Raw genomic sequence first — 21,343 nt, 5'->3', positions numbered from 1 at the left:
CGAGTTTTTGTAACCGGGTTGTCGTGATGGTTTTGTAGACACCCGGAGCATGTACAGTATTTATGGGAATGTGAACCTTAGTATTGTTTGGGTATATGTATCCTAACTTTGTACAGACTCTGGTATGGTATATTATATAGATAGATGAAACATTTTTCGCTGCGTAACTGATGAGTATGGATGCATATGTGTATATATATAGGGCATCCGTGTATCCCACGGGGTCGGACCCCCTCTTATTGTATTGTATCATGTATGTTTGAATTGATACAGAAACATGTTAGGTTACTATATTCACACTTGGGGACCCACCTATAGGTTTGGGACATGACATGATATTTTTGTAAGACTGAAGACAATGCTCGGAATGACAAAGTTAGGAGAGTCAAGTTTAAGGGAGGATGTTGAAAGAGTAAACTTGACGGTGGACGGTGGCAGCAGTGGTTGACGACGGCTGCTGACCAGTCGCTTCTGTTGATCACCAACCTCACCTACCAGTCGCTTCTGTTGATCACCAACCTCACCTACCAGCTGCATTTGTTGATTATTTTAGTTTAGTATCTGCTATAAATAGAAGTGTGTGTGTGTGTGTGTGCAATGTAATGTGGTGTGTAGAGAAAGTAAAACCAGTGAGCGAGAGAGAGAGCTGTCCTTTGAAGTTTCCCTGTATTTTTTTCAGATTGAAATACATTATTATTACATTTATTCTCACTGAATTTCAGTCACAATCAGTGAGTGTTCCTCTCCACCCATCAAAAGTTTGAAATTCATACTCTTAAACGTTAGAATTATTTACACTATTTTTAAAATACGAATAGACAATGTAAATATAATAATATTGCCTTTGAAAGTATGGATTTCAAATCTGAAATTTGAATAAATTTTAATATGATTTTATATTATATTTTATTTAAATTTAATACAAACCTAAATTCAAAACTAGGATAAAAAAAATATAGGAAGTGTGAGTCAAATGTATCCTTATTTTTTAAATATGGCCCTGTGAAATGATGCAATTAATGCATAACTTCTTCCCACCGTTCAAAAGGGCGCTTGAAGAATTGAAATAGGGATGGTGACCTTTAGCATGCCTCAGTGCCCCCACAGTAAGTTAGGCCGCCACCCTTATTAAAGTCCCTCATAGGACTCAGAACGATGAGTGGCTGCTAACGCACCCTTTGAAGCTAATGCAACTTCCCAACTGCATTGTTGGGTGCCTTCTATAAATGTATCTATTTATATGTTCAGTACCCAGGAGAGTCAAGATGCTGCTCCTACAATTTACCCTAGCTAGAAACTTCTAATCACATTATTATTATTATTATTATTATTATTATTATTATTATATACATATATATTTAATATTACTCTTATTATATGTTGAATGAAATAATTAAAAATAAATAAAAATAATAATTATTCTCTTAATTCTCAAAATTTAAACTATATTTCAACTAATTTCAATAAATAGCTATTCCAATGAACCAAATGAATCATAATTCTTTTATTTTGTAGGATATTTTATATCAAAAGACCTCTTTAACTTGTTTATATAATAATCTTTGAGGGATTACGCCAATAAATTGCCAGAAATACGTCAATGGGCGGGCGGCTTTCAACCCTCGGGTTTGGTGTCTCACTATAGTGTCCAAAGTATCGCGATGGTGGAGTCCCCGGATTATTAAAAAATATAATAAAAATAATCTTTGAAAAATATTCATGTTTACATAATATAAAAAATATTTATTTAAGTATTACAATATTATGCTATTGTGCAATATACACTATACAATATTGTCAGTAACCATCATTATAGCATAATGTAATATCAGTTTATATTTTCAATATTTTAAACAATTTATCATTATAGAAGGTGATAATAATATTATATTATTTTATAAACACAATAGCAAATATATATGTAGTTAATAAAAGAATATATTGGAATACAATTTGATATCATACTTTTATAGCATTATAATATTGTTTCCTTTTACTTTACTATTACAACAATTCATTAAAATGAATATCATAATAATATGCAATGATAATGCTATATTAATAGCGGCTAAATACTTGAAATATTTAGGTCTCATAAATTTTGTATGCTCACAAGAATCATATTAGAAGGCATGGGAATGAAATTTTTTTATTTTGTGGGAAATTTTCCATCACATATAATCAGAGGTTATAATCACCTCACACGCAGGTGCAGAACTAAGCACAAAAGCAAGACATACAAACGCCATAATTTATTATGATTTAGAATCTTAACGCATAATCCATTCAACACGTAACTAAAATTAGTTATATATCAAAATACTAATTCATGTAGGAATAAAAGGTGATAATAGATTGTAAAAAATATACGATGAGCATTATTTTTCCAAAAGTCTTGCAAGATTTTGCGAACGCAGGCCTCCTTCATACTAATTTTCTAATTTATAGCAATGCCTACAAGAGGGTAGCCTGCCTCCCGAATCCGAATCCATATCCATCTTAAGGTTTGGACGTTAAACCTCCGCTATAAAACTTCTATGATCAAACCATAACATCATGTTTAGTTTGTGGAAGAAAATGGGATAAGAACAAAATGAAATGAAAATTTAAATAGAAAATATAATGGAATTCAGCAATAATTAAATTTGATTTTATTCTATGGAATTTCATTTACTTAACTATACCAAGCATGAAGACATGAACTCCATTATCAAAAGATAGATAAATAACAGCAAAACTCAATTACCATGTTATAAGGTAAAGAAGTTAATGCAATTAAGTAAAATGCTCTGTTCAGGCGGTTGGTAGCTCCATCTTATTAATCAAAAGCACCTAATACTGGCCTCCTTTCTTTCAGTAATTAATTATGTTTCAACGCCTCAGGTAAGTCTACTTCGGTTATAAAGTAGTCTGAACAGAAGTCTTGATTGAGAGTAAGCCACGCCGCTATCGGGGGTTGGGAGAAACATTCAGCATACGGGGACTGCTCAGATTAACTAGGTACAGGGCAAGCACTATAAAGGAGGCACATGATCAAAGAGAGTGTTTGCAAGAAGCCAGCTTAGTCAATTTGGAGATATGGCGACAAAACCAGGCATTCTCAGTGAATGGCCCTGGAGGGGTCTTGGCAACTTCAAGGTACGTACACTCTCCTAGCTTTCTCACTTTCTCTCGTAGCTTAGTCGGTAGTTATGTTTCATATTATCTAATTTTAAAGCAATTTCATTTCTTGCCGTCATTGTGTGACGAGTAAATCTTCGGTTCTTTTCTACTAACTTCCTACGCATTCATGCACTGTTTCCATGGAAAGTACGTGGTATTGGCACCATTTGTGGCTCATAGCATATACTCCTACATAGCTAAAGATGAGAAGAGCACTGCCAACATTCTCATGATCCCTTATATCCTATGGAGGCTCTTTCACAGCGAGATATGGATTGCTTACTCTCGGTACCGCACAGCCAAAGGCACTCACAGGATCATAGATAAAAGTATTGATTATGAACAAGTTGACAGGGAAAGAGATTGGTAAGTCCTCTCTCTCTCTCACACTATAAATGATTTTTTCAACATCAACAGTCTCCAACTCAAAACCATTGTGGCATAGATACCATTTACCAATTTGATTGCAATAATCAACAAATCATATCACCATTGAATCTTAAATCTGTCATGCTCTAAACCCGTCTCTCTAGATGGATTATTGCTACTAGTGTATTCGTTTTAGCGTTCTTGAAGGATAGACCATTAATGTGTTGTCTCCACTTCAATGTGAAGATTGGGTTTGCGGCAGTATGAAAAGCAGCTCTTCTTTATAAGGTCTAGGGTTTGCATAGGATTATGAGGTTTAGGATTTGATTTGGCCACGGCTATGTTCTTAGGTATAGTGTTTAATTGGGAGGATGGATTTTAAGTTTTTGATTTAAATTTGTGAGAATTTGAATAAAATTTAATATAATTCTATACTATTTTTTGTCCAAATCCACACAAGTCCAAATTCAATCTTCTAAATGTAGAGTTGGGATTATCGAATTTTACTTTTTGATACCATGTTGAAGTATTAAGTAAATTGGAAGACCTAATCACAATTAATATATGTCAAATACATAACAATGACCCTAATACTTCTCCTAAATCAAGCTTACTCACATAACAATAATACATGCTAAATGACCATAATACCCCTACTAACTCACTCTTATGTTATAATACATTCTAAATTACCGTAATACCCCTAGTAACTCAGGACTTAACAACATAGCATAACACATGCTAAATGACCAAATAACTAATAATAATTATGATGTTTTGTATAGACATGTAAAGGTGAATGAATATTAGATAATATATGCTAAATGACCATAATACCCCTACGAACTCACTCTTACTAACATAGTAATAATACATGCTAAAATACCATAATATCCCTATTAACTCACACTAACATAACACATGCTAAATAACCCAATAACCAATAACAATTATGATCTTTTAGGTCCACATGAAAGGATGAAGGCATAGAAGGTCTCACACATACATACATACAAACATATATAATGTGTGCAATTTACTCTCTTCTCTCTTTTTATCTTTAATTTTGTCACTTCATATTCAATATTATCCTTGCAAAATGTCTTAAATAAACTTTATGTGAGTGTACATGTTTTGTACACCTAATTTTACTCTTGTGAAAAGACTTTTCACGCAAAAGCTTCTTATATATGTTCACCTAACTGCTAAAGCAAACATTAATGAAAATATTAGATTTAACTTCTTAATAGTATATATAATTATTTTTTAAACAATTGACCCTACATAAAATCCTTTAATACAATTTTTGACACTTACACCTTTTTTTCCCCTTAAGCTAAAACTAAGGATATGTATGATATCATTGTTGTGTTCTATTAATTTTCTATTTGCATTCACAAAAACGCATTTATTTATGTTGTCTAGTTTGTTCTTATGCCGATTTTCAATTGTTCGCAAAAAAAATTGAAAAAATCAGATTTCATGATTTTCGGTTGTTTTAGCAACTTGTTTAGAATATTTTAATATCCAGAAATAATTTTTTTGGATTATATCATTCATTTATACACACTTTTTTAATTAAACTTAAAATAAAATGATCATATGAATTTAAATAAAATTTCAAATAAAAATATTCATAAATTGCAAAAAATAAAAAGTCAATTAAAAAATATTTTTAATATTTTTCAATTGTCATATGCAATAATATTATTTTCGTAAAGTGAATTTTGAAAATATAACAATTAAGTAAAATAATTGTAATAATTTTTATTTTTATTATAGTAGTTTTATTTGCATTATTTTGCACTTTTATTATGTAAATCACATGTTTTAAAAAAATATTATTCGACTTAAAAGAGAGAATGAGCATTTTCGATTAAAATTTTAATTTATTTTTACTTTATAAGTATTAATCAAATAGGTTGATGGTTTCTACTTTTTAGTTTTTGTCTTTTGTTTTTAGTTTTCATTTCTACTTTTTATTTTCATGATTTTTGACAATGATAACAAATAGTCCCTAAATTTTTCTCTCACTTTTTTCTTTATTGGAAATTTGCTGTCCCTCTCTCCATTTATTTATAAAGAATTTAGATTAATAAAAATAATGCAAATAGTAGTTTTTATTACTCATTTTTTTTCCCCATAAAAATGACTTGACTTGGGCTTGACATGGTTGGTGGGTTGGCAGGGACGACCAGGTGGTTCTCAATGGACTCCTGTTCTACATAGGAACCCTGACAATTCCAGTGGTTAAAAACATGCCGGTATGGAACACAGAAGGGGTGATTCTTACCATTTTGCTGCATACGGGTCCGGTGGAATTCCTCTACTACTGGTTCCACAGGGCGTTGCACCACCATTTCCTTTACTCCCGCTACCACTCTCATCATCATTCCTCCATAGCCACTGAGCCCATCACCTGTAAGAATAAATTAATCACTGCTATATTGGTCAAATTTCAATTTTGATGCATTAAATGAATTATATATGCAACTAGCATTACTCATGTGCAAAAGGTATGTGTATGCTCCCATTATTATGGCAGCTGTGGCTCATCCATTTGTGGAGAACCTGGTATATTTCGCGCTCTTCACAATTCCATTGGTGGGAATGATGGTGACGAGGACAAATTCTGTGATCGGGTTTGCGGGTTATGTGACCTACATTGATTTCATGAACAACATGGGACACTGCAACTTTGAGCTCATACCAAAGTGGCTCTTCACTGTTTTCCCCCCTCTCAAGTATCTCATGTATACACCCTCGTAAGTCTTCTGACCCCTCTTTCCATTATTTCTATATGTTTTATTGTAATAAACTACATACTGTACATTTTCTCATTGAAAGTCCAAAAAACTTTTACATGCACTCTGACATAGAGTTGTGCAGTGTGACGTAGTGTTGAAAAATGACTTAGCCTTTGCAATAATAACAAATTTTTTTAAAATTTTAAACTTAAAAAATGAAATTAAAAGACTTCCTAAGATGCATTATACTAAGGTAAAAGATTGGATTTTCACAACACTATTCATAGTTATAATAAATTACACCCTCAGGCTGTGGTTCAGGTGGTAGTGTGGGCTGCGGGAGTGCCTCTCATGAGATCAGGTGTTCAAACCCTCTTGGACTCATTTTCGCCCCTGAACTCCTGAATTTACCCTCCCTTTAAAGTTGTGGGGTCAACTTCAAGGGGCGCAAGATTAGTCACGTGGACCGTAAAACGGACACGTAGATACCCGGTGCGTAATCCAAGAAAATAAATTACAGTGATCAAAGAACAATTATATTAAATTATACCATATATAATATAACGAATGCATCATAATTAGGATTACAAATGAGTCAAACCGAGCTGAACTTTGTTTTGCTCAAGTTTGTTTATTAAAGTTTTAATCTAGCTCAAACTTGAGCTAACTTCACATCGAGTTTTAATATATTGAGCCAAACTTTTTTATTATGCAAATGAATGAACTCACAAACCTTACCGAGTTGAGCTACTAAGATGCTCACAAACGATTTGATTCTTTTGGAACATCTTATTTTTGAGACAAGAGATTTTGGTTGGTAAAAAAGGTGAAAAAGAGTTCTTACTAATACTACTTAGAGGTTTTTTCCCCACTAAAGTTAGCATATTGCACAGGAGCATCAGTCTTATCACTTAATTAAGGTTATGAAGTTTGAGTTAAATAATTTTATGCACAAATAATCCTTCCTCTTAAACTCACTATAGTCTATCAAATCTAATTTCACCTTATTAAACTTGCTCATAAATGATCCTAATTCAAGTCTATGAAACGAATTTAAATCAAGCCTAAATCAAGTTGGGCACAAGCCGAAACAAGCCGAGCTAATTCATCTGTAATCGCAATATTGAGATTAGAAATTGTTTATTTATATAATAAACAAGCCCTTACTAAGTCGAACTTTTGGACCACTAGTGACAAACTTTATTCATTTGAGGCCCTATATAATATTACTAAGTGAATAGACTGAATGGCACCGTAACAACTAACACCTAATGCCACAAATTTACTTAGCTATTTAATATTCACACGCTTTTTGGTGGATATTCGTACATTCACGTTCACAATCACATGCTAGTTTGAGACCCCATTGGGGTCGTGTATTAAATGTGCTGCTATAAATCCATTCGTCCAACCAATTAAAAGCAATTGTAAATGCATTTAACGATGTCCCTATTTAATAGGTACCAGTATAATCATCACCCTCCATTTGACAGGAGCCGTGCTTTTTTATAGGTAGGTTCCATAAAATGGTTCGAGATGATGGACACTGCAAAATTTCTTAAAACTGTATTGCCCATATTGCACAAAGGGAGGGGGGCTGTTATCCTTGCCCATTGATTTCAGACAGTACAACATTGTAACACCTTGTGAAATCCTTTAAAACACAAATTTCAATATTTTATCAAAAAATGAAATTGTCTTGCAATTTCGACAACATAGAAATAGAATCTCTGAACTTAGTTTTCACTGGAGAAAAAATTTCAGCAACAAACCCAACCCCCACCCCCTAAAATAAAAATAAAAATAAAAACCAGCCTCATGCTATAGTTTCGCCACCAATGGCGCTAATGACATGAATTCTATCCCATCACCAATGATTCAACCAGAAAAGGAAACGTTATATTATCCCCTCAGATTTTTCAGTCATACTGACTCCTTTCTCATTTAAAAAATGACACTCTTTTCAGTTAAGTTCACCTACGACTCGTTTCATTTGGCAAAATAACTATTAGGATGGAATACAATTTAAATTTTGAAAATTAAAAGAATAGTTATTCTTTATATATTCATAATTATTTCATTCGACATATAATAAAAAAGGTATAGGCATCTCCATGATGAAATTTGAGAATATTTATTCCTTATCTATTCCTTTTTACAGTCACATTGTTATTTGCTTTATACTAACAATATAATTTTTTAGATAACTAATTATAACTAACCTATTAAGAATAACCTATTCCTGAAAATAGACACCTGCAAACCAAACATAACCTTAACTTTTCATAATCATACAACAACTCCTTTATGTTTCAAGAACAATACTAATATCCCTTGTAATCAGTTCCCTTTAAGCATTATTAGGACAAATAAAATGACTCTTATCCTCAGTCTAATAAAGAGGCACAAATCATAAATGCATTCTTTATTTACTGACTCAAGAAAAATAAGAAATAAAATAACTCGAGCCCCCACAAAAATATTGAAACCTTTGTACTAATTTGGAAGACCAGTGTTTGCCATTCAACTGATAATGAATCATATGAGTTTGATGATGAAGCCTATGAAGAAGTTTGGGACTAAATCCATATATTTTAAATCCTATGTTCTATTTGTGTTTCATATATATTAAATGCACACATGCATACATGCCAATGGGTTGGGCACACCAAAAAGGGGAAAACAAATGAAAAGAGAACTTTGAACTGTCCTCTTAAGGCCCAAGGGAAACCATGTAGATTGGTGGCTTTGAGTGCTTAAATATCATTTATTATTAATCATTTGCCTCTAATATTTGACAAACAACTCTATTCTGGCTGCAGGTTTCACTCTCTGCATCACACCCAATTCCGAACCAACTACTCGCTTTTCATGCCAATGTATGATTACATCTATGGCACCACCGACAAATCTTCAGATGCAGTATATGAAGCTTCACTACAGAAACAGGAAGAATCACCAGATGCAGTGCATCTAACACATCTAACAACCCCAGAGTCCATTTATCATCTGAGGCTAGGATTTCCCTCTCTGGCCTCCAAGCCCCAAACATCCAAATGGTACTTCTGGGTAATGTGGCCTCTCACATGTTGGTCCATGGTGATAACTTGGATCTATGGTCGGACATTCATCATCGAAAGGAACTACTTCAAAAAACAAAAATTGCAGACCTGGGTGATACCCAGATACAATGTGCAAGTAAACAACAATTCATCATGTTTCTCCAGCTTCTTATTCATTATTTGCTTGTATTATTATTTTGCCTGCATTTTATATATATTTTTTACTAGTTTCGCTTTTGACACAGTTCTATATGTTGCAGTACTTGTCACAAAGGCAAAATGAATCTATCAGTGGTTTAATTGAGGATGCCATACTGGATGCAGATGAGAAGGGAGTTAAAGTTATAAGTTTAGGTCTTATGAACCAGGCAAGCTGTTCTACCTACTCTAGTTCTGAATTTTGATTTAATATTTTTGTTCAATGATCATTACTGGTAATAACAAGAGTATCATTAGTCTGTCATCGAACTTTAGCACTTACAAATCACAACGATCACAAATGTACATTCATTCAATAGTGAGATTTTCCTGCGATACAAGAATGGAAACCTCTCTCTTAACAAAAACTTTACAGGGAGAGGAGCTTAATAGATATGGTGAGCTGTATGTCCGAAGGCACCCCAAGCTTCAAATAAAGGTGGTGGATGGAAGTAGCTTGGCAGTTGCTGTTGTGCTAAATACCATTCCCAAAGGAACAACCCAAGTGCTTCTTAGAGGCAACCTCTCTAAGATTGCCTATTCTATAGCTTTTGGTTTAAGCCAAAGAGGCATCCAGGTATGTTTAATTGCAGAATTGTTAAGGCCCAGTCCTGTCAATACAATGTTGCACAGAATCTACCAACCCCATGTCATACTAGCACAAATCCCTCATGGCCATTGGCTACACCATTGGAGCCACTGTCATGCTTCTAATATTTTTCAAAAGGCAGCAGAAGTTAAGCATGCCTCAAGCACAAACCAAACTTCCTGATCCTTAATCAGTATCAATGATCTCAATCTGAGCTTGGGCAGGGTGAACAGGATCAGCTGTAATTAACCTGAGCTCATGAGGAATACTAATGTGATTAAGCATCTCAGATTAGAATTATGGGGCATAATTCCCATTTGGGAGCTAATTTGGACATGCAATGTTCTCCTTCAGTTAAAATCATTTGAAGACTCGGTGATAAGAAAATAATTTACAACTGCTCATAATAATTATCCTCTAGATGGCATGGGGTTTATCTAAAGTTTAAATTATGCACAAACATAAATTTGTGGCTTTGTGCCCAAGCAAGCAAAAAAATAACCAAAATTCATTTCTAGAAACGTATGACGGCTATTCTTGGACAGAAAGAAATGTCATTCAAAAAAGTAATATCAAAACAAAAGATGTATTAATGTTTTTTTAGGCTTTTGCTGCCGGTAGGCCTATTTTTATTAATGTAAAACTACTCCACATAATTTGGGATGAATGATAGAACATGCATGATCAGGTTCAACATTAAGGTTAAACCTTATATGCTACTTCGCCACCTCTTTCAACCTCGTCATTCTATGGTCCCTCCCGTCTTATCCAGCTGAAAAAAGGGAAAAGTTTCAATTTTGGTTTGCTCTGATTTCATAAAGTTGATGATGTAATAACAGGTAGCGACCATACATGAGCACGAGCATGAGAAGCTTAAAAAGAGGCATGGCACCAACCATGGAAGTAATTTGGTACTTTCAAAAAATTATGCCCAGAAGGTAAATTTTCTTTTTTGCTTTTATAAGGAATTTTTTTATTTTTAAACTTCATTAATCATTATATAACTATTATCTGATTAAAATTATAACTTTCTATACAATACACAATTTAACTTACATTAGTGATAAAGAAACTTGAGTGAGATGATGAAAGCTAGAGCTGTAAACATCAAAACTAGTGACTGGAAGCTTGATTCAACATCAAAATTCAAGATTCTTTTGCTCTGTTTTATTTTCATTGGATCCACTCAAAATTAAAATCAATTGACATCATTAATCATACATGACAATGAATGCATTCAAAGTTACTGCTATAATCTATTTTTTCAATAGACACTTGTACCACCGTGCAAGGATAATAAGATTAGGACAATAAGTTTTCAAGGAAACAAGCAAGCTATTACCCAATTTTATAGCAGGACTTAAAAACTCATAGCATCACAATGAAATTTTGTAGGTATGGTTAATTGAAGATGCATTAACAGAAGAGGAACAATTAAAGGCAGCCAAGGGAACACTATTCATTCCATTTTCACAATTTCCTCCAAAGAAAATGCGGAAAGACTGCTACTATCACAATACACCAGCAATGGTTGTCCCAACATCTTTCGAGAACATGGACTCTTGTGAGGTTAGTGATGTCATGTTTCTTTTTTATTTTTTTTTACTGCTTTTTATTTATGTTGAACTTCTTTGTCAACCCAAAAAGGAATTATATGGCAAGATTATTAACACAACAGCTAGGGTGATAGTTGATAAACCTACTCCTTTTCATATTGGTCATCTGCTCTTCTCTGTGAAGCCAAAAAAAAGAGTTACACAGCAAGACTATTAAGGCACAACAACTAGGGTAATAAACATACTCCTCTTCATATTGGTCATCTGCTCTACCTCATGCTGGATAGATGCAGTGGAATTCTTGATGATTTTCAGGAATCAACTTTAATCACGGATTACATGGTGTGATGAGAAGTGCAAATTTCTTTGCCTTTGCATATAATAAACCCTCAAGTCTCAAGACTCCAACAAACAATTGATTTCTAGCAAAACCAGAGCCTTGAACATTTATAGAACCAACCAATTTGTGACGCAGACACAGACAGGAGTGTCTATGTGTAAGAGAGAGGAAGGAGGATAAAAATTCAATCCATTTATTGGTCATGTTAGACCATAAAAACTATCATTGTTATTCATCTAGACAATAATGGAAGGTGTTGATATATACAGAACCAAATATTTTATTATTTTACTTCTTTAACAAAATTATTATTACCACTCTTTAACGGTGTTATTGAAATGCTTGTAATTAAATATGTGGCAGAACTGGTTGCCAAGAAGGGTTATGAGTGCATGGCGCGTTGCTGGGATAGTTCATGCCCTTGAGGGATGGAATGCACACGAGTGTGGTGACACTATCTTCAGCATTGATAAGGTTTGGGAAGCTAGTCTTCGACATGGCTTTCAACCTTTAATGATCTCTTCCTAGTAAATGTTGCGGCAAGAAAGTGTTCAGATGCATATATCTCCTGTTTAGAACAAAGAAAAAACCAAAAAAAACTGTATGCTTATTTATCTGCATGGCCTTCATCTTACAAACCTTTAAAAGGATAAAACTTTTATGATCTTGGCATTTTATCACATGGTTTGATGTCTACATTTGTTTTGTTAAAGAAATAATCACAAATATGTGACTTTTCAAGCAATATTTTTTGTTGCTTTTTTAATTATACTATTTTGTTCTGTCTATGCCTTGAATAGTACATTTATGCCTTGCAAAGCACAATTCTACAGCTGCAAAACCTAACCATTGTAGAATAGACACACCTACCCTTACCCTGATAAATGAGTATTTATTTCTATATGATTTCAGAAGGCAGATGAACATCAAGGTTTGCTCCTTTCAGCACTATGGATTCCACAAACTCTTTTGCTTCCACCTCCATGCCTGCCTCTCCCTCCACTCTTAGCCTGGTTCATCTACTTCCTCTTTTGTTGATTGTTAACATCACATTCCTCCCCCGTTGAACTCGTCCTGAAAAAATCAGCTACTCAAGAATGAATTTTTTCCCCTCAAGAAAAAAAAAATCAAATTTTCCGGAAGAGTACTTGGGGGCAAAAAAAAAATTTATCTCCCATTATCCATTCAGGCCCATCCTAAAAGGTATCTCAACGTGAAAATCTAAATACTCATAACTAAGGACCAAATAACTATTGATGAAGCCTGATTCATACCCAAAGGTCAACTTTATTGTGATGAATATTCAAGTTCCAAAACTTCATTCCAAAATGTTCTGCTGCTGTATTAGGATTGAACCAAGAAAGCAGTTATGTCTTTGAGGGTGGCTTGGGCTCACATTGCTAAGTTAACTGTGTGAATAAAAAGGAGTTTTGTTCATGGATGTAAGCTATTGTACCCATGCCAGATAGCACACGTAGAGCGATTTTATGTTTAAAAATGGCAAGGAATAGCATTAATTTTAGTGGAAACATTAAAAGATAGTAATCATAAAATCATCCCACAATTTCATGTTTTAACCAAGTATACCTTAAAGAAATTGTGCATGTGCAAGCTAGCTAGCTTGCTTCTTCCAATCTGGGGTCCAAATAAAGTATTGTGCATGTTCGAAAAACATCAAAGCAAATTTCAACAATAACTCTAACCAATATGGCATATAACCCAAGTTCCTAACCAATAGCAAACCAATCTAATCGGGTAGGCTTATTTCAAGCATAACTCTAAGGTTTAGTTTGGTAGGCAGAACGTCTATTCCTTAGAATAAAATGGATTTAGATAGGAGTAGCCATTCCCTGTCTACTCTATGTATGGATTCATAATAATAATAATAATAATAAATAAATAAATAACGCATCTTCTTGTAAGCTATAGAATTCTTATATTATGACAATTCCATTCATAAGCATAAACACTCCATGAACTAAACCTAATTAATTTTGTCAACTAAAGAACCAATGTGATCCGAGAAAGCTACACCAAAACAGGAATGAACCCAAGACTCTAAAAATTCCTCAATGTACGATACAAACGCCATTCGCCAACACATCTATCAAGCGTAAAGTTTGCAGCGAATTACTGAGAGATAAAGATATGGTGAAAGCGGAATAGAGGTCGTACCAGGGAGAACCAGAGCACTAACCGAACAGTGAGACTGGTTTAAGGGTGCGAGAAACAATAAGAAGCCCTAGATGAGAGAGATAGAGAGTGTGAAGAGAAGAAGAAAGAAACATGAGAGAACAGAAGGGTGAGGAGACATGCCTGAAGCTGCAGGAGTCCATAGAACGAGAGGACAATCGGCGCAGTGCCAATAGCTGCGGAAGCTTACTTCTTCCCCCTCGCCGCCGATCGCAGAGTGTCAAAGCCCGAGATCAGATCGGCGAGGGTGAGGGACGTGAAAGGGAACAAGAAACCCCGGCGATTCGAGAGTCGGGACTTCGCCTTTGAAGCCAAGCCCAGACACACGACGTCGTTCCCTGCCTCTTTCCCGCCTGACTGGCTGCAAAGTCGAAGCTTGAGGAGTCGTTTGGTATTAATCATCATAAACGGAAACAAGAAAGGAAAATCAAAAATCAAAAATCAAAATCGAAACTTAAAATCAGAAACTGCGCCAAATATGGTTAATATTTATAAAATTAAAATAAACAAAAATTTTAATTAAAGATTCTTATTTTTTTACATTCAATTAAATATTAAAAAATATGATTAAAATAATTAAATTAAAAAATACTACACATTAATATATACAATAATAAAAATAGAAATTATTATAATTATTATACTTTTAAATTTTACTTTGTAAAGAAAAATTTATAAGACATGACAATTTAAAAAATAGCAAAAATATTTTGCAATTGATTTTATTATCATTATTTTTTTTTCAAATTCATATATTTTTATCATCATTATATTTAAATTCATATAATTATTTTATTTTATTTTATTTTATTTTAAAAATATATAAAATGAATTATTTCATTCAAAAGAACTATTTTTGGATATTAAATTTCAAACAATAGGTTACCAAAGCAACTAAAAATCATAAAATCTTATTTTTACTTTTTTTTTAAACAATTAAAAATTAGTAATAAAAATAGAAAACTGACAACGAAAACAAATTAAGTTTTTATAATATGTTTCTTTTACTGTACAAAAATAAAAATAACAAATAAAAAACAGTAATGATACCAAATAGGCACTAAAATTATGTGTATCTTTTTCTTCTTTTTTTCTATTTTCGTGTTTATGTATAATAATAAGATTATAAAAAAACATAATTTTATATTTTTATTGTTAGTTTTAAATTATTTTTAAAAATAAAAATTAAATTTATAATTTATTATTTTATTATAATATTTTTTTGTATTATTTTGTACTTTTTTTTATTCAAGTTGTATTCTTTTAATTGTTATTTAGTTTAAGAACAAAAACAAGCACTTACTTAATCAAGTTTTTAACTTGTTTTGTTAGAAATATTAACTAAACAGGTTGCTCATACCTTATTTTTCTATTTTTTATTTTTCATTTCAAGTTTTCCTTTCTATAATTTTTTATAATGATACCAAACAGCCCCACTAATATTACTTGTAGTTAATATGTCAAAGAATCGACTTAATTTCACAATTTAAATGCTATATAAAGGAGACAAGCTAGATGCCTCCACGAACATGGCACGGTGGAAAGGCATCAACACGTAAAAAGGAACATCGGGGGTTCAATTTCAGGTAAATACACTCACGAAACTAGCGGTACCTGTGGATAGTGAGAATTTATTTTATGAGCTAGTCGGGATCGTGGATGGTAAGAGTTAGCTCTATGAGTTAGCGAGAACCGTGGATGGTGAGAATACTCTACGAGCCAGTGAGGACCGTGGATGGTAATGGAAATGTGTCCCGGAAGTCGGGTGGGTCGAACGTCCAACTCATGCACGGAAACCGGGTCTGCGTTCCAGACTTTACCTTATTAGCAAAACCTAGGGGGAGGTTTGGTACCGCATCAAGGGGTCTGAAGGACTTATTGGTGGCTGGAATTCCTATATAATAATAAATAAATAAATAAATAAATAAAGGAGACAAGCTAGATGAATGTATCTTAGGTTACGTTTAGTATGAATTTTGATTTTTGAATTAAACTCATGAACTGCAACCTTGATATTTTTTGAGTGATAAAAGAATTAAAATATATATATATATAAGCAAGAAGAACCAAAAATAAGATAGGAAGTCATAAAAATATTTGTTTCTAACTCATTAACCATGAAGAGGAAGAGTCATCGCTGCATCAACTATTACCTTGTGTTTGAAAGCATGGATTGCAAACTTTGGATTTAATTTTTTCTGAATTTGGATAAGTTTCAATACAATTCTATATTATATATTATACAAATTCAAATCAAAGGTCTCTTCAAACAAATGATAAGGTATTTAACTATTGAAAGGCAAAAGAAGTTTTCATGATAGTTCTCCACATAACAACTTGCATAATGCATGTAGTACGGGATCATTTGATATCATTGTCGAAAATTAGAGAAACGAAAATCAAAAACCACAAATAGAAATTAAAAAACTAGAAATCAACAACTTGTTTGATTAACATTTATAAAACTAATACGAATTAATAACATAATTTTTTTTAAAATTCTAATTTTCATCTTTAAATCAAAATAATATAAAAATATGAGTAAAATAATAAAATTACAAAAAATATATATATAATTATTTTACTTAATTGTTCTACTTTCAAATTTATTTTACAATTAAAATTTTATTAGACATGACAATTGAAAATTTGTAAAAGTGTTTCATAATTGGCTTTGTTATTATTATTATTTAAAATTTTGGTATATTTTGGAACTTAGAAAATATGATGGAAAGGAAAGGAAAATGTAAAGGAATTCAATTTCTTATGTTTGGTGTTGCGTGTAATTCCAGCTGATTGTTAATTCTATTTTTCAGATTTTAATTAATTTCAAATCAGCCCCAATAACACCTAAACATAAACCTGTTTATTTTGACGCGTGTGTGCTAAGCCTGATCAAGAAAAATGTACGTTCACCAAATAATATACAGCAAAGCATAAACATGCCAATCACACAGTCACAATTCACAAGAACGCATTTACGTGGTTCGGCCCAAAAATTGGCCTACATCACGGCAGAAACTCACCTCTAAGATACTATATTAAATCTGGTGGGAATAAATATACACACAGATTTACCCCTTCTTGGCTTTCCAATTTCTTTTAGAAATCAGTCCAAGAATAATCCAAGAAATCCCTTCTTCGCTCCTGCGAAGAACCCTAGATCTCTCCTTATATTCCTTCCTAAATTTCCCTACAAGAAATTCCTCCCAAGAATCTAGATCTGTGCATTACCTTCACTTACCCTTGCGTGAACTTCCGCATGAGGTTAGAGACACCCAACGCCGCACCCATCTCTCGTCGTCTCCCTCTCCCGTCCGTTGCAGCTGGAAGGATCTCTCGGCGGTGGAAGGCTCACGGTTGCCGGTGCTCCTCTCTCAGCTGGGAAGGCTCTCACGGCTGGGAAGAAGAAGCCTCGCTGCAGGCGGTGGTGAAGGCTCGCGGCTGGTGGAATAGAAAAAAACCCTCCTCTGTCCTTTTCTTCTCTCAAGCTGCGAAAAACAGAAAAATAAAGCAAGCCTCTGTTCTCCCGTCTGCCGCCCCTGCCGCTGCTGTTTTTAATTTATTATTTACAATACATAGAGAGGTGAATTACATCACTGCCCTCCCCTTTACAAATAAAAGAAAAACTACAGCCATTAGATCTAAAACGGAATGGATGGCAAGATTTGTTTCAAGCCTTGACACTCCAACATTTGGTTATCAAGGAAATTTAAAAAATAAAAATATATATATACACACACACACACACACACATATATATATATATATATATATAATCAATGAACAAAAATTTGATTTTATACATGATTCACATTTAGTTTTCCTTAATTTTTAATCATATTATAACATAATTTCAATTTTAGTAAAATTTGATATCAAGAGAAAAATATAATAAAAAAATGAGTTTCCTTCTCATTTTACTTTTCTTTTTTCTACCAAAATTCTTCATCCAAACCCCTTAAAGACTCTTTCATTCTTCTCAAGATAATGAATAGTTATTAAACTAATGGTGGACTACAATTGTAGTAACCCAAACCTATAAATAATTTTCAACGGAAGACTTCAATTTATACCAGAGTACTAAAAATCAAACTTTTATTACAACAATATCTATAATATCAATTCCTTAAAATTTCCAAAATATTAAAATATAACGAATTTAATATTTAATTTAAACGACTCTTTTTAATCTCACCTACACTTTTGCTGCACCACTTTGATTTTCAACGCGTTCTTCAATCCTATCTATAATATGGAATAATGATTGGGGGTGAGACGACGCCCAGTATGTGTAGACTAAATTATTATCCGTATGTGGTAAAAATGAGTTTTACAATAAATAACATTTAATACTATAAGTCATGTTTACATATATAACAATCTATCTTTCAGTGACAAAATCTAATACATATCCAAATACTCACTAGCATTGAGCACTTATCCAACATCCTACCCCGTACGATAGGCCTACTTCGTAAGTTCCCCCAATTCAGCAAACCCTTGGATTAAAGTCCCAAAGATTGAGACATTACGTATCGCTGTCTTCTTTTGTCTTGATATCACCAAACATATCTCTTAGATATGCAATAAAATACAATATCATATAATCTTATCATATCTAACATGTAACGTAATTAAATACAAATAAACTCATGTCACATGATTGTTGTGCCAAAAGTATTTATTTTTAATAGAATATAATAATGCCGTAAATTATTTTAAGATAAATAACTTGAAAATATTTTAATAAAAAACTGAAATAATTAAGTCCACTTACTTGATCTACTCCTTTTTGAAATTTTTTATGAAAATGAATTTAAAAATTGACCTATTTATAAAGAATTGGAGGAAGGGTACTTTCATAATTTCAAGAGTTTCTTAAGAATTAAGAAATGAATATATAAATATATTAATTAATCAATGGATGAGAGAGAGAGAGAGAGAGAGAGAGAGAGAGAGAGAGAGAGAGGGAGGGAGGGAGGGATGGAGCCATGGAGGGATAAGGGGTGGGGTTCCTGTTTTTATGAATGTGAATGTTGAATTCAATTTTAAGATTTGGATATCCTTTTATATATATATATATATATATATAATTAATTAAATAATTAATATTTTTTTTATTTTTATTTTTTACACTTACATGTATATTATTTTTGGAGTTGTTATAACAACACCTATTTGCACCTAACAAATTTAGAAGTTCAAATACCAAAGACTCTATTTTTAGTAGAATTTGTTTTTCAATTTTGACATTTTCAACTATCAAGAACATACTAGCAATACGCTTAAACTAAAGTTTTAAATTCGATATAAGTAATACTTTATTTTCATATATTCACCTAATTATTACAAACAAAAGATGATATAATTTATTGTTAGAGAAAAATAAATTTTACTATTTTGATTTTGCCCACTTGGGTGTCAGATTTATTTTTTGTTTTTTATTTTTCATAAAAATAAAATTTAAAGAATGGAGCTTTAAGTCTCTCATTCACCAAGTTAAATTTATATATAATTTTATATTATATTTATTTTAAATTTATACAAATTCAAATCCGATCACTTTATCAAATACTAAGTTAATATTTTCACCAAGTCACTTATTTAGTAAACTCATTTGAATCAATTCCAGACCTCACCTCAAATAATTGCTCTGCCCTAAACAGCTGCCGTCCAAAACTACTGAGACAAAGTCACAAACCTACTCCTGTAACCTGTTGTCACCAATGAAGTAGACCACTCCCACCATCAATCAAGGGGAGTATGGTATTATAGATACCTAGCTTTTGATTTTGATCCGTTTAGATTTGTATAAAATATAATATAAAATTATATTAAAATTTATCTAAATTTATTTTCAAATCTCAAAATTTATACTTCCAAACATAGCATAAGATATTGTTTGTTAGCATAAATTTTTGAACTTGAACTTAAATTTGTGTAGATTTAGAAAAAATTCAAAATAATTTTATATTATATTTTACCTAAATACACACAAACCCGAATTTAAAAATTTTGAAATATATATTCCCAAATCAAAATAAAATATGAGCATACCCACATATTAATTTTATACGTTAATGATAAGCTCAAACAATTAATATGCACGTAGAAATATTAGGAATTGATGTGTTCAAATTAGATGTTTGGACCAAACTGATATAGTCTCAAATTTTATTTTTTTGGTTGTGTTTTAATTGAGTTGCAAAGACTTTTTAGAAGTTCGAGAGATGTCTATACTTTTTGTCTAAATTTAAGAGAAGTTTACTAGATTTTTAAAAGTTTAAAAAAGCTTCTGGCCGTTTTGTTAAATTTCATAGGAAATTGTTGGATTTTTAGAACTTGAGAAGAGATGCCGTGTAGATTTTTTGAAAGTTGAAGATAGATTTACATTTTTTGTCAAAACTTGAGCAAAGTTTATGAAAATTTTAAGTGTCCATTTGGACTAAGAATTTGAGTGAGGAAAAGAGAAGGAAAGGAAAATGAGAAGGAAACTCATTTCCATTATATTTTTATTTTTATATTAAATGTTATTAAAAATAAAAGTTTGTTTTAATATAATTAAAAATTAAGGAAAATCAAACATAAATGTTGTATAAAACCAAATTTTTGTTCATTGATTTGACATAATTTTTATTTTATTTTATAATTTTTTTAATAATCAAACATGAGAAATGAAATTCTTTTCTATTTTTCTTTCATTTTCCTCATATTTTTCAAATTCTAAAGGGGCCTAAGTTTTTAAAAAATATCTATGCCTTCTCATCAAATCTTAAAGGGAACTTGTTAAACTTTTTAACTTGAGGGAAAGTATGTATCTTTTTTCACCAAATAATTATATGAAAAAACATAGACCATCATTGTCCATATACCTCATTTTGTTTGGGGCATTATAAAGGAGAATCTAGAATTCTTGATTTTAATTTTGATGTCTTCTATGGCCTTCACCTATGTACGATCTTGTATAATATATTATTTCGTTATATTCATTAGTATAATAAAAAAAATAAAAAAATATATATAATAATGATAAATACATGAAATCAAAGAAAAAAATAAAAATAAAAATAAAAATAAAACAGCTCCATCTTGGTGGACCAATCTCCCAGTCTTAAAAGAGAGAC

At 32.0% G+C, this 21,343-nt stretch overlaps 1 protein-coding gene and 1 long non-coding RNA gene across 4 annotated transcripts; one reads left to right on the top strand and one right to left on the bottom strand.

Annotated features, from left to right (window-relative positions):
• Window positions 1-2,898: 2,898 nt before the first annotated feature.
• Window positions 2,899-12,768, top strand: LOC131165991 (very-long-chain aldehyde decarbonylase CER1-like). Of its 2 annotated transcripts, XM_058124196.1 has the most exons (10): window positions 2,899-3,138; window positions 3,311-3,528; window positions 5,720-5,952; window positions 6,077-6,296; window positions 9,101-9,476; window positions 9,601-9,708; window positions 9,915-10,115; window positions 10,967-11,065; window positions 11,523-11,696; window positions 12,387-12,768. In XM_058124196.1, the coding sequence occupies exons 1-10, from the start codon at window positions 3,079-3,081 to the stop codon at window positions 12,549-12,551; spliced, it is 1,854 nt and encodes a 617-aa protein (XP_057980179.1). In that variant the 5' UTR covers window positions 2,899-3,078; the 3' UTR covers window positions 12,552-12,768. The 2 variants fall into 2 exon arrangements, with proteins under 2 accessions (XP_057980179.1, XP_057980180.1); XM_058124197.1 differs by lacking the exon at window positions 9,915-10,115.
• Window positions 12,196-17,759, bottom strand: LOC131165992 (uncharacterized). 2 transcript variants are annotated; one of them, XR_009139701.1, is made up of 3 exons: window positions 17,461-17,759; window positions 12,900-13,097; window positions 12,196-12,591 (listed from the first exon to the last, which is right to left on the bottom strand). It is a non-coding gene; the product is annotated as an uncharacterized LOC131165992 (long non-coding RNA). The 2 variants fall into 2 exon arrangements; XR_009139700.1 differs by lacking the exon at window positions 12,900-13,097 and having other exon boundaries at window positions 17,451-17,749.
• Window positions 17,760-21,343: the final 3,584 nt, after the last annotated feature.

The sequence above is a fragment of the Malania oleifera genome, chromosome 10 (genome assembly GCF_029873635.1).
Source record: "Malania oleifera isolate guangnan ecotype guangnan chromosome 10, ASM2987363v1, whole genome shotgun sequence".
Lineage (NCBI taxonomy): Eukaryota > Viridiplantae > Streptophyta > Magnoliopsida > Santalales > Ximeniaceae > Malania > Malania oleifera.
The sequence above is the reverse complement of the archived record's forward strand: the minus strand, read 5'-3'. Positions and strand labels throughout refer to the sequence as shown.

Coding starts and splice junctions, on each gene's coding strand:
- LOC131165991 (XM_058124196.1), top strand. CDS start 3,079: ATGGCGACAAAACCAGGCATTCTCAGTGAATGGCCCTGGAGGGGTCTT. Junction 11,066..11,522: donor CAAAAAATTATGCCCAGAAG/GTAAATTTTCTT, acceptor GAAATTTTGTAG/GTATGGTTAATTGAAGATGC. Junction 11,697..12,386: donor AGAACATGGACTCTTGTGAG/GTTAGTGATGTC, acceptor AATATGTGGCAG/AACTGGTTGCCAAGAAGGGT.